Below are 13,882 nucleotides of genomic sequence, written 5' to 3' on the forward strand. Positions count from 1 at the left end.
GCAGTGCTGTTTCCCTGAATCATAACCTGGAGTGATATTTCTTGTGAAATGTAAAATCTGAGGGACAGCTTTGGAGAAATGAGAACATTTCCATTCAATAATGCCAATTCTTCATAATATGAAGGAGCCTCATATTTTAAAGAAATAAGTGAAAATGAATTGAATGGAGAAAATGGGCACTACCTGGCACCACACTTTATAACCTGAAATGTAATGTGAATCAATACTGTCACAAAGCATTTGAATTTTGACACTACTTTTTTGATGGGAAAATTGTTTTGTCAAAAAACCTTCAGCAAGCTTTATTTATATATTCAGCTGGAATGAATTAATACTGTTGATGGTCCAATAAAATGTTATAGCTATCAGCACTCAAAAAAGCATAGAGTGTTACATAGATATAATCATAGGTAATTATTGTAAAAATGTTTAGGAGAATTTCAAAATAAATAGGTCATTCATGGTAACAAAAAAAAAAGTAATATTCTAATAAAGAAATATAGTTTGTTTGGTTTTTTTGAAATGCAGTTGGAGTCACCACAGAAGGTAGAGAATATTTTTAGACTGTTGTAGGTTTGTTTTGGTTGCTGCTCTAGTGGTCTTTGACTTTAAATTTCTGTTTGTGTATATCTGATGATGAAAACACAATTCAGAACAGCTTTTACTGGCTATCTTTTAAGTTACCACAGGACATATCTGTTTACTAGCTCACGGAGCATTTGGGCATTTTATGACTCCCTTTTGAAAATTAATGTTTCACTTAAGTGTCTGAACTGTGACCAATTGCCCTCAGTTGTTCAATTACTTCATTTAAAAGATTTTTTTACCATTCTACTTTCCATCACACTTTTGTTTATTTTTTATTGTGAAGTCAATAAAAAGGAAGGCAGAGCCCCATTTGGCATGGAGATACCCCAAGAGACTGAGGTGCACAGGGGGTGTAAACACAGACTTTTGAGGGGTTTTTCTCTTGAGGGAGCTGCTGTGTGTGAGCAGAACTGAGCAGGAATTTCTGCTGATCCCCATCCTCCTCCCCAGCCCCTGAGCTCTGCTGAGCCCCCAGTCTGCTCCTTGGCACACAGGAATCTGGGATTGGTTGGGATAAAGGAATATTGATATGTTCCTATGGGTCCTTTATCAAGGGTTAGTGCTACTGACCCTGTCCCACCCAGAAATTCTCTTCCCTTTGTCTCTTTCTGACACTCACCCCATCTCCAAGCCCACATCTTTGTTCTGATGTATCAGAAATTTTGATTGATGTATCTGGTTTTTTTTTGATTACACAGCCTAAGCTTAGGAAATGTATCTTCTGTTTCCACACCAAAGTGAGTTTATGTAGATTGCATAGTGATTCTTAGTTCTCTTTATGAATCCTCACTCTTTTGGGATATTTAGTGACTTTCAGTAAAATCAATAAGCTGCCTTTCCTTCATGGGCACACATAATTTCATTTGAAACTTAAATCTGAAAAATTATGGATAGTGTTATATTCTGTGTAGATTCTCTGAAAAGTGACAGCTGAAGCCCTTTTTTATTCAGTAAATTATTGTAGGATGTTGTGTTTATTATAGGGATTTTACATCAGTAGCAGAGCTTTATATGTATCACATAAAATGCATAATCTTTGCAGGTATGGGGGAAAAAATGCTAATTTCACTCTTTACTATGTTTCCAAGTCAAAGGTTATTGCTGGAGTATAAACCATTTCTCACTATGTAGTTCACCTTGTTTAATTGATTTGAATTTGAATTTATATTCCATGTTAAATAATGAACCATGTATTAATAATTAAGAAGGTTCAGTACAAATGGGAAGCAGTTAATTAAATATTAAATAAAGCACATTGTATTAGCCAGTATTGTAATCAATATATTAGATTTTAGGTTATCCATTTTAGATGGTCATTATACTTTACTAGTTATAGTTAAAATTCTCATTGAAAACTCAATATACACTTTATAGGCCAAGAAACATGCAGCCTTTGTAACTGACCATATTTTTTTCCATAAATATCAGCAAAACATGGGCATAAAAGATGAATTCAATTGGACTGTTAGAGCAATAAGGGTCACTGCCATGTACTCTGTCACACCCATGTTCATTAGGCTGAAAAAAAGAGTTTGCAGGAGGTTTGGGGGCTTGGTTTTGTTCTGTTTTTTCTTTTGGTTTGTTTTATTTTTTTCTTTTTGTGTGAAATCTCTTTCTGTGGAAAACAGTAATTATGAAGCTGAACTTCTAACAGGAGCATTGCCTTTAGACCATATCCTGGGTATGATTATTGCAAGATTGAGGTTCTAGCCAGAATAGCAATGAGGTAACCAAATGAAAGATTAATGTGCTTTATTTGTGGCCCGTTGTTTGGGAGGGGAAGATTCACTTCACAAGGGCAGTTAATGAGACAGGGATTACCAGGGGCTGACTCTCTTGCCCTGAAACTTCCTCCCTTTCCTCTCCCCTCACCAACTTTCCTTGGCCATCTTTAACAATGTTTGCTTGACTTGTTGAATTCAGGTGCAAAATCCTCATACCTCACCCCATCGTTTGGATTTCATGAGAAGAAATTTGTCCGATTCAATTCAGATTAAAACCACGGCTGTCAGGATATAAACTGTGTTCACTGGAATGGAAGCAGAGCTGATTCTTGCAAGCTACCCAGCACAATCTGGCAAGTCTAGGTAGCATGGAAAGATGTGATTTCCCTGATCCTCAGTCAGAACATCTGGAGGATCAATCTTCCTCTGATTTCTCACAAGCAAAGCAAGCTCTGTGCACGCAGCTGAAAATCAGAGAGTGGTGTGTCCTACTTGTTCTTTGAATAAAAAGGTTCCAAGGGTAGAATTTAAGTAACTCTTTTAGGTTTTTAATTTATTGAGACGTATACAGGAAATAAAATATTCATAGGGAACTCCTCCCAAAGGCATTTTATTATTAAACCAAAAAGCTAGAGTATATTATAGCAGCACTCATTTAGGTTTTCTACATTCAAGCTTCTTCCTCCTGACCTTATTAAAGTAACCCAGTTTACACTAACTACTATTCCCCCCTCCCTTTTTTATTGTTAATGACATTTCTGTTCTCCTCATATGGTGGAGAGCTCTAAATGGTTTTACTCCAGTGGCCACTTTTGGTCACCAGGGTAATTCCGGACGATAATTTCCCCACATTCCGCTTGGGTTCCTGCTTAGATTTAGTACCACATTTAGTAAATACACATGGGCACAACGTGGTGGGGGAGCCTGACCCATTCCTTAGGAGCTACTGGCTGAGAGGGGGAGTTGGGGTTGTCATCTCCACCGCTCTGGGGGTTCCTGCTGAGCAGAGAGTGCTGGGGCTGTGCTGAGAGCTGCTTCAGACGAAATGCTCCAGTAAACGAGAGGCACTTCTGGGTGCTGACAGAACAGTGTTGGCACTGCAAGCCATGTATTCATATATGTGCTGTGTTGTGAAAATATGAAAAATAGCTCAGCAATGGCATAATTATGAGTAATTTGCTTAATTGCTTGCTAATTGTTGCTTGCTTTATTATGAAACAAGAGTGCTCTAAATGTAACACTGGATGGTTTGCATCCAAAATGTGTCAAATTCAAAACTGGCTTTTCATTAAGGCTTCAGCTACATGGCTTTAAGATTCAAGCACTCTGTATTCTGTGGTTTAAGGTTTTCCTCCTTTTTTTTTCTCTCTTTTTTTTTTTTTTTTTTTTAATTAGTTTGGAAATTTTCTTGGCACTGTTTCAATGCCCCTAAACCTGCATTGGTAGAGTGCAGTCTGGTGGTTTCTGAACTTCCAATGAATCTGAGTACTTTGGCAATTAATGCATTTACAAACGTCTTTTGATCTTTGCTACACATGTGGGTAACGGTGGAGATCTTTTAAGGCTACTCCAGGAGCTCATGCTCTGGATTGTCCAACCCTTATGGAAGCACATCTTCCTGTCAGCACATTTAGATTTTTTTCTTTTAAGGGATATGTACAATTCTGAAAGTTTGGCCTTTTTGGAAAAGCTGCTTTCTTTTTCAACCAACATATCCAGATATGAGCAGAAGGTTAGACCAAAAGTCCTTTCCAGCCTAATCTTTGTGATTCTGTGGTCAAGCGATGACTTTCATGGCAGAGTGAGGAAAGCTCTCTTGATGTTCTTTTAGCAGTACACGTCTCTTCTAAGGCTGCAGGGAAAGGGTAGAAAAGAAGGTGTGTTGTCTATACACCAAATATGTGCTTCAATGATTTTACAGGTCTTTTCCAACCAATGATTCCAGAATTGTAACTTTTCAACATTCTGAGGCTGCTGGTAACAGACTTGTACCAACAGCCTGTCTTGCTTTGTGAATTTTCCAGGCCTTAAAACTGGAACATGATTAAGCTGGAACTGCCAAAGAATTGTGCCACATTTTGTAGACAGAGGAGAGTAGCTGTGTCGAGATCTTCAAAAAGCAAAGAGGAGAATTAACATTTTTATTCAGTACCTCTAAAGTCCCACTCAGACTTTATAACCACAGGAAGCCTCTGGTCAAAACAAACAAACATACCTTTTTTTAGGTATTTTTTTGTGACTGTTTTTATTGAAGGATAGTTATCTGGCAAGGCTGAAATTCCACATTATCTTGAGTGAAGGTAAATAGTCTTCAAAACTGTTTTGAACCATAAATGATGAGACTGTGGAACAATGAAGAAAGTCTTTTAACTGTTGTGCTTTTAGTTATATTTGACAGTTCTGATCTAAACACTTCTTAAGAGATGACAGACACTTTCTTTCAAATGTTCTTAGTTCTTCAGACAATTAAAAAAAATAATTCCTAAAACAGCCAGGAGTTCAAATCAAAGTGGTAAACTCACATGTGCATGAGTGTGATCTATTACATGAATTAAAAATTCTCTTTTGTATTATTTGTATGTCATGTTTGAAGAATCTCCATGTAGTGTGGAAAGAATATCTATAACTGAGTGAAGTAAGAAATTAGTCAGACTGCTAAGAGTTCAATGGAATATACTCTTTATTCATAATATGTGGGGAATATGCAAACTCCTATTTCCATTTATAAACCTGTCATGTCTTGTGTGAGAAGATGGTACCAGACACTGAATTTCACTTGCAAGAACCATCATTTCTTCTGGAAATATTCAGAGACAGCTGGAACTTTCTCTTCCTTGATGGGTAGAGGCAGGTGTCAGAGGTGTTTCCTTCCCCTGATTACTTATCAGACTATGCAGAATAATCACCTGCACTACTGCTTTGGAATGAGAGGGAAACTTTCAGAATATTTGATTGTCAGCCACATTTAGAACGGCTTGCAAAGAAACAAAATAGAAGGAAGCTTAAAGAGCAGCAGCCAGAAGGCGCCGTGGCCAATTTGCAGAGCCTCTGATAAATGACCACTTGAACACCGAGCTTCACATCTCCCACGGGTGTGGCTGGAATGGTGTGTGAGGAAAACAGAGAATGGGCTTGACAAAAAGGAGATCTATTTCGTGGCCTGGAAGAGCAGGCAAAAATTAGATAATGCTCCGTGAATATTCATTTTCCTACAGTTTGCTCTAGTTTGAGTTATTTTTCCAAGAGTCGTTGCTTTGTGGGTGTGGGAAGTTTGTTTGACTTAGAAGAGTTATTTTTCAAAGTTAAGGAAAACATGATATTAACAATAAGTACTAATGAAAGCATACTCTGACAACAGTATTGAAACAAGATTAAAAGAAAGATTATGACTTCTCACAAAAGATGTTTCTTCTAAACAATCCTGCATTGGCAGACTTTTGTATTAAAAAACTCAACACCAAAATAATTTGTATTCCTATCTTAGGATTGTGTCCAGGATAATTATAAAGCTTTGAGGTTTTCTTTCTTGTGGATTTTTTTATTTCTTTTATTATTTTTTTACTATAACTCAGATTAAAATATCTCTTTCTTAACAGAATAAGCAAGACTGTAACTTTAACAATACTTTTATTCTTAACATGGCAATGTGTTCAAAGTCTCCAGGTAGTCTGACAACACATGGCACAAAATTACTGTCCTGATCTTTGAAATGGTGTGGAGGCTGTTTTATATGTGACCTTTTTTCTTCCACAGTTGCCTTGGCCAATGTTAAATGTTAGATTTTTATTGTCAAATGCTTCCTTTTTTGTTTCAGTTCTGTGTAGTTTGAGAAAAATGGTACAGTAGAAGTGTTGTAACCACTTGCTGTGAAGAGCTCAAAACAAATAAGTGTAATATTATAATTCCAAATAAATCATTGTGTGGTTCACATTTTAACTGAATTAATAGCATTTTAAGGGTTTTTTAATTAATGCAAAAAAAGATCAGTTTCTCTACAAAATGGGGATAACTCCACATACTGTCAAGGTTGTACCTGATTTCAGTGGATTGCCTTCATCAGAATAGAAGCAAACCTGGATAATTAAAGAGCTTAAAAGACTTGTATATCCTTAAATTTATGTCTCTAATAGCAGATAGTAGGACACAGAAAGATTAGACTAATCTACCACTAGAAACTTTTCTTTTTTGCAGTAACTATAGACTCCACTGAATTATTTCCATATTTATGTCTCCTACTGCCCATCAAAAGTGGATTAGTATTGCAGCAGCAAGGTGCCAAAGCTTTGTCAGGATTAAACTGAAAAAATACTTAGGCAAAATGACTGAGGACATGTTGAAATGCCAGCAATACACCAAAATAACATTTATAAACAATCACTCCTCTAGCTGACACGTACAGCATCCTGAAGGAGAAATAATCAAGAATAGAGAATTCATGATATAACAAGCAACCAGCTGTTTTCTTAGAAATGGTAGATTTTTTTAAAAAAATGTATCCTGGTTTGGACAGCAGCATTATATATTTCAGTGCCTGAAGGAAAAAACTTAATTCCTTTGTATTGAGATGTGACATGGAAATAAGTGTTTGTGCTCTGCAGCTTTACACAGACTCCAACATGCAAAATATTTGTTAAAACAGAAATGCAGCATCTGTTTAAACATAAAGCTCAGAGGGTGGGAGGCTCCTACTCAGCACTCTCACTGCTATAAGAAATTTTTGTGGCATTCCTTCCCCAGTGCTTATGAGCCAGAATCTGATTTTAAATGCTATTTTCATTAAGACAGATATTAAAAATATGTATGTATCATTCATTGGGAAGTTTTCTAAAGTAAGCACAAGGAAATATCCAATCAGATATTCTTCTGCACTTCTGATGTATTTAACCATGTACACAGGAAGAGAATAAAAAATTAACACTCGCAATATTAAAACTATTTTGAGGAATCATGTGCAGAAATTTAATTCCATTAATTTTAATTTACCTACCATGCCAAAGCCACAATTTAAATGAAACAGATCCAGAATATTTATGTATTATATAAATAAACATCTTTCAGATTCAGTAGTTTACTTTGCCTTTGAACAAATTAAAATTTCTACAATCCTTTTTCAAGGGCACAAACCTTGCATCTGCTGAAGAAATCTGCTTTGATTACTTGCAACATATAGAGGTTACATCTTCTTTTGCTAGTACTCTTTGATTTTTCAAGGTATCCAGTATTGAATGCATGGAGAAATCAATTCTCTTTAAAATAGCTGTTACACTCTTTCATTCTTACAACTCTTGAGTGCATCTTTGAGGCCAATGGACCATCTTTGGCTAGTGCCCAATTTAGGAGTTTTTACCTTAAGCAAAGGAAAACAATAAAAAATCCAAGAGAACATTAAAAAAATTAAGAGAACATTAAAAAAATAAAAAGCTTTTTTTTTTCTTTCAAGTAGTTCTATGCAAATATCTAAAGTAATGCCATTAATTTTTATAGTTTTTAGCTTTATTACAGAAATGAAAATTGTAAGGAGTGAAAATATTATTTTAGGTAAGTGACTAGTCCAGAGGACATGGACAAGTTGTGCCACGGGAGGTTTAGATTGGACATTAGGAAAAAATTTCTTCACTGAAGGGGTCAGCAAGCATTGGAAGAGACTGCTTAGGGAGTTGGGGGATCCTGGGGGTGTTCAAGAAGTGTGTGGATGTGGCACTTGGGGGTTTTTTCAGTGGTGAACGGGGTGGTGCTGGGTCAATGGCTTAACTCACAGGTCTGAGAATTGTTTTCCAACCTGAGCAGCTGTATGAGCTAGAAAATCAAGTGTATAAGGGCTTATTATAAAGCTTTAATGATGGTGTGACAACAGTGTGGGCCCCAACATCTGAACCTCCATTGAAGGTCTACACTTGGAGGCCTTTTCCTCCCAAACTGTGGCCATCATTGTAGGGCAGGGATTGCTTAGTTGAGGAGGCCTTTTCCTCCCAAAATGTGGCCATCATTGTAGGATGGGAATTGCTTTGTTGAGGAGGCCTTTTCCTCCCAAACTGTGGCCATCATTGTAGGATGGGAATTGCTTTGTTGAGGAGGCCTTTTCCTCCCAAACTGTGGCCATCATTGTAGGATGGGAATTGCTTTGTTGAGGAGGCCTTTTCCTCCCAAAATGTGGCCATCATTGTAGGATGGGAATTGCTTTGTTGAGGAGGCCTTTTCCTCCCAAAATGGGAGGATGGGATGGAATTCCCATTGTTGTAGGATGGGGATTGCTTTGTGGAGGAGTCCTCCTCCCCAACCGTGACCATCATTGTAGGACAGGCATTGCTTTTTTGAGGAGGCCTTTTCACTGTAGGATGGGGATTGCTTTGCTGACCTTGATTCCCTCTGTGTGTCTGTCCACACCCCTGACGGTGTCTCGTGTTTTTCCGCCCTCCCAGCTATCGAAGTGAACCTGCAGAAAGCTCTGGCCGAAGCCTCTGAGAACTGCACGCAGGAGTGCCTCATCCTCGGCCACTCCGACAACTGCTGGATGCCGCCGGCGCTGACGCAGTTCCAGCAGCCCAACCCCTCCTTGCCATCGTTTGGCTTCCAGCAAGGCTGGGGCCGGGGGGCCAGGCCCGAGGGGCGCCACACTCTCGGGAGGCCCCTGCCAAAGGACGACAGTGACAAAGGCCAGGCAGGGCCCAGGCCCCAGTTCTACAACACCTGCGAAAGACATTGCGCCACCGAGGATCCCGTCAAGGTCATCCCCCTGGCAAACTTCGCCGCGTCCCACCCGGCGCCGGGGGCTGGCAGCAGCACCACGTTTATACACGAGCACCAGCTGTGAATGCAGATGTGACAAATCCCCAATTTCAGGCTTTAAGTGTGACTGCGGATGGTCACGGCCTAGCGCCGCTCCTTGGGCGCGTACAAACTCGTTAGGCTTGTGAATATTTGTGTATATAGAATCCTAAAGCTGAAAGAGAAAATCTAAATCCTTAGGACCTGGTTGAAAGGTGTTTACTGTAGTTCTTGGTAAAATCCAGAAAATGGGGAAGAGAACCCACAACCCAGAAACAATCAGAAGAAGAACAAAATCCTGTTCATTTTCTTACATGGGCCATGTAGTGCAAATATCTGCCAGCAGTTCTTTCTCCCTTTGAAGGCAATTCCTTAGTACGGTTTGGGGAATATTGCAGTCTAAAAATAGCTTACTCAATTTTTTCTTTGTTGTTATAATTTATAGCATATTCATAGATTTCATCTTCCATTTGCTTAGAGATCAAGTGAGCAATTTCTCATTTGATTGCTTGACATAATAGAATTAATAAGATCCTAAAATCTAATTCTTCAGAAGGATGGTATATCTTCCCACCAAAATTTATCTTTTTTATAATTAAGAAGGAGAATGTACGTGACAACTGATTTTTTTTTTAATTTTTATTGGCTCAATGTACAGGTATTTATTCTTTGAAAGATTGCAAGATATGAAATAGAAAGCTCTCAACTAGGCTTTTCTGTGTGAAATAAACAACGTGACAATGAGAGGATAACCAAGATCAAAACTGGAAACAAATAAGAAATATTTTTTTTTTTAATTTCCAAGATTTTCCTTTCTATAATAATTCAAGGAACAATATTATACTTATTATGTTTTTTAAGCCATAAGTCTATTTCTCTCTTTTTTTTTTTCTCCTTTTTTTCATCTTGCAGAGCTTGCTTGGCTACTGTTCCTGTTAGTTGAAAATTAAATGGGCACTGCTGAAAACAGTAGGAAGTGGGGTAGTTGTTTTTGGCTGATGTGATGTCGTGGCAGCAAGCTACCGGTGTTTTAAAGAATATTTAATAGTGATGTGTACGGCTTTTTTTACAGCTCTATTCACCTATTGTAAGTATCCAGTACAAGTTTAACTATCATATTAGTTACTTCATCACAAACCTGTTAGATTAAGAAGTACTTGTCATTGTGGATTAGTTGTTAGAGAATGACTGATAGTGCTCAGCAAAGAAAGAAGGAACTAGGTAATGGAAGTTGGATTAATATAAACAAACCCTAATCATATTATTTGAAAAACTCTCAAGGTGATTCTCTTTAAAGAGGAAGGATTTTTTTCAGTGTTCTCTGTACTGGAGAATATATTCTCTTGGTAAATTCCACAGTGGATGAAAAGGAGTTTCCTTTCTTAGATGAAAAAAAACCATATTTTCTCTAGTTTTCCTTCTAGTACTTTGTTGGTCTTTAGCCATTTCATCATTTGCAGTATGTACATACCAAGAAAGTTTTCCTTTAAGAAAATGCATAACTTTTTTGTTTTATTGCTACATGAAGTGAGACAATCGAAGCTGTATGGAGGGGAAAAACAGTGTGTGAATATTTCCTATGGGTAGAACTCTATGTAGGCTTCATAATGTAACTTAAATCTGTAATTTATAAACAAAACTGTGTGTAAAAATGCTGTAATATTAGCTGCTTGTAAAATTTACAGAAGTTGTTGAGGGTTTCCAATGAATGCTAAAAGAGCTTCTCTTATGTGCCCAGCAGGTATAAGTAGCTTTATATATCGCTGTCCCCACTGTAAATCTATTCAAACCACATTTAGATTTTATGTGCAAAATATAAAAAAAAAAAAAAGCTTCACTTTTAACCTACTGATAGGGTTTAATTAATGGACATCAGATTATCTAATGGTGTACTTCCTTTGCTTTATTTTTCTTTTTTTTTTTAAGTAGTTTTCAATAATGTTTAGAAAAGATATGGCACACTGGCTTCCAGTTGCATGTAAATCCTGGAAAAAAATCACAATCCTTTGGGTACTGACACATCTCATTTCCAATTCTGAGACAATTAAAAAATTGACGAATTAATTCACACCTAATGTATACAAAGCCCTTTGTTTGCTTTGGAGACATCAGGAGGAGAGAATTTGGCAGTTATTTTCAGGGATATGCAAAAAATGAGCTTATCTGTAGTTTACACAGATTTACCAAACATCCTAATTGTGTAAATTTAGAATAATGCTGACAGTAATTCCTCCTATTGAAAGCAGAGCTTTTTAGTTTTTAGTACAGATGCTGCTATACCAAATGTTTACAGAATTGGCAGCTCAATTGGAAAACTCTCCTTTTTTTATTTTTCTTGTTTTTTTCACCTGCAACAGTTCTTTCAGGGATGAAAATTGTAACTGAAATTTCCTGGCAAATAATTAATTTTTACAATTTTAGGCTTTTTATAGGAAAAGGTGAAGGACCCAGAATTAGTGGGTTTTTTTTCATTGATAGGGGAAAAAAAGCCCAACAAATTTCACTCAATTTAAATATTTAGGGCTTACTTTGCTTTTTTCCCTAAGATAGAGAAGCACTTAACCCTGCCCCTTCCTTTAAAAACAAAGCAAACAAAAACCCAAAGAAACACCCAAACCAAACAACAATAAAAAAATAACTTAAACACAAAGCATTATGATAATGAGTCTGATGATAAATATTAAACATTATATCCATGGAAATGTGTTTGATACTCTAAAATTCAGTCAACAAGATACAGAACAATTAGTTGTAAATACACATTCTATCAGGAGATAAATTGTTCCCTCATTTTTATATATTATAGCTCTAATATATAAAAATACACTTTTCTGAGTAGCATGTCAGTATCCAGAGGAACAATGTTACTAGAGACTCGTTACACATCTTGCCATATATATAAATAATTTATCTAGTACATAGACTGTATATTTTTGTGTATTTTTTTTTCCTTTTTTAGTCATTTAACTTATTTTATCTTACTCGTGTGAATTTGTGGAGAAAACAATTCTATATACAATATACAGTACAATGCTAGTTACATGATTAGATTTGTTCCATACTGTGTAACAATAAAGGAAAACCTTTGCCTTCAAAGTGATGTGTCACACAGTCGAGCCCAGATTATTCCCCCTCCAAACTCATGCTCGTTGCACTCCTGAGTATTACAAGAAGGATTATTTCCATATTGTAAAGCAGTCAATGCTAAAATAAGAAACAAACAAACAACAAAAAAATGTTAAAAGAAAGACCCGAGTCAAACTGTTTGAAGTAAGAGATGCTGTTTCTTTGTTTTCCTGAGCTGTGCTGCATTCTGAAGCGTAACTTAATTCTAAAGAATAATTGAGCAGCGTGCCTGGCCAGGCAGAGCCTGCAGAGCACCTGCTCTGGGCTGGGAGCTGGCTGCATGCAGGTCATTTAGCTGATTAGCATGGCAATGAGCCCGTGCTAATAGGACCTGGGGGTTTCTGAACGGCAGCTCCACACAGCATCGGTGCTGCCCAGCCCAGCCCAGCCTTGGCATCCGTGGCCCTGATGGGATTTCCATCAGAGAAGGGAATTGGCTCTGTGGTGCCCAGCCCAGCCTTGGCATCCCTGGCCCTGATGGGATTTCCATCAGAGAAGGGAATTGGCTCTGTGGTGCCCAGCCCAGCCTTGGCATCCCTGGCCCTGGCCCTGATGGGATTTCCATCAGAGAAGGGAATTTGGCTCTGTGGTGCCCTGAGCAAGCTGCAATCCATGGGGAGCCCAAAGCCACCACTATTCCCCTGCTCCCAGCACGGTCCAGCCCAAGGCAGAGCCTGAATATTTCCACTGGTAATGCTTGATTGGCTCAAGGTTGTTGGAGTCAAGCTGAGGTTTTAAAGTTGGAAAATTTAAGCTTGGCTTTATTTGATTTCTCATGTTTTCCTTTTGCAGGTTGAATACCGACCCTTAATCAATGAGAAGCAATTAAAAGATCACACTGCAGTTTACTACCCTGATTTAGCTGGGTAAATAAAAGGGAAGGGATTGGTTTGTGCAGACACAAAGTAAAGTTGAAGGCAAAGATTTTATTTGGTATACATAGGAAAATTGTGTATAACTTATGTTATCCCTAGTGAAGAAAGAGATTGACGATTTCTTGTAAATATTTGAGTTTGTATTTCTGGGAAATCTCCCTGCTCTGTGGCATACTACAGGATCTGAGAGTGAGCAGTGTATGTCTGTGTATTGAAACAGCCCTAACCACACTCTACAAACCATGCAGCTGGACACCATATACTACAGTCCAGCAGCATTTAAAGTCCAGTCAATTTGCAGTAGTTCTATTTCAGGTTTCTGTACAGCATGTTGTCTTGTTAATTACAATGCTTATTAATAAACTAGATCCACGAAAGCAGTTTTCTCCTTTGCACTGTTTTCTTTGGGTTTCTGAAACATGAGTTGTTTAAAAGTATTCCCCCAGCTATGCTTTTCTCCCATTTTCAAGTGGGAGCTTTCTGAATTTCCTTTTACTGGGAAGCTCCAAACTGTCAGAAAGTCAAGAAAATTTAACTTTATTTGCAGTTGCTTCAGCACCTGAGTAGAAGGCTTCTGGTAAGCAACAAAAATATTCACACAATATGTACAGCAATTGAGCTGTATGTGCTCAGAAATATCTTCCATTTCTGTGCCATTTCTCTTTGTACCAAGCTCCCCCTTTGCACTATGCCTCTGATACATTTACTTATAGAAAATCACTATGAGCTGGAGGCAGGAGTGTTTATGGTGTTTGCTTTGTTAGAAAAGAAGCTATTTCTAATTGAGAGAACATGGTTAATGAG

General features: G+C 37.7%; 1 protein-coding gene across 2 annotated transcripts in view; it reads left to right on the forward strand.

Annotated features, from left to right (window-relative positions):
- Nucleotides 1-13,458, forward strand: part of PCDH11X (protocadherin 11 X-linked) — a 427,533-nt gene extending 414,075 nt beyond the window's left edge. For both annotated transcript variants that reach the window (XM_066559811.1, XM_066559812.1), the window contains one exon: nucleotides 8,732-13,458. In XM_066559811.1, coding sequence (XP_066415908.1) covers nucleotides 8,732-9,123 — 392 coding nt within the window. In that variant the 3' untranslated portion in view covers nucleotides 9,124-13,458. The remainder of the gene's footprint in view (nucleotides 1-8,731) is intronic.
- The last annotated feature ends 424 nt before the right edge of the window (nucleotides 13,459-13,882 follow it).

The sequence above is a fragment of the Molothrus aeneus genome, chromosome 14 (genome assembly GCF_037042795.1).
Source record: "Molothrus aeneus isolate 106 chromosome 14, BPBGC_Maene_1.0, whole genome shotgun sequence".
NCBI lineage: Eukaryota > Metazoa > Chordata > Aves > Passeriformes > Icteridae > Molothrus > Molothrus aeneus.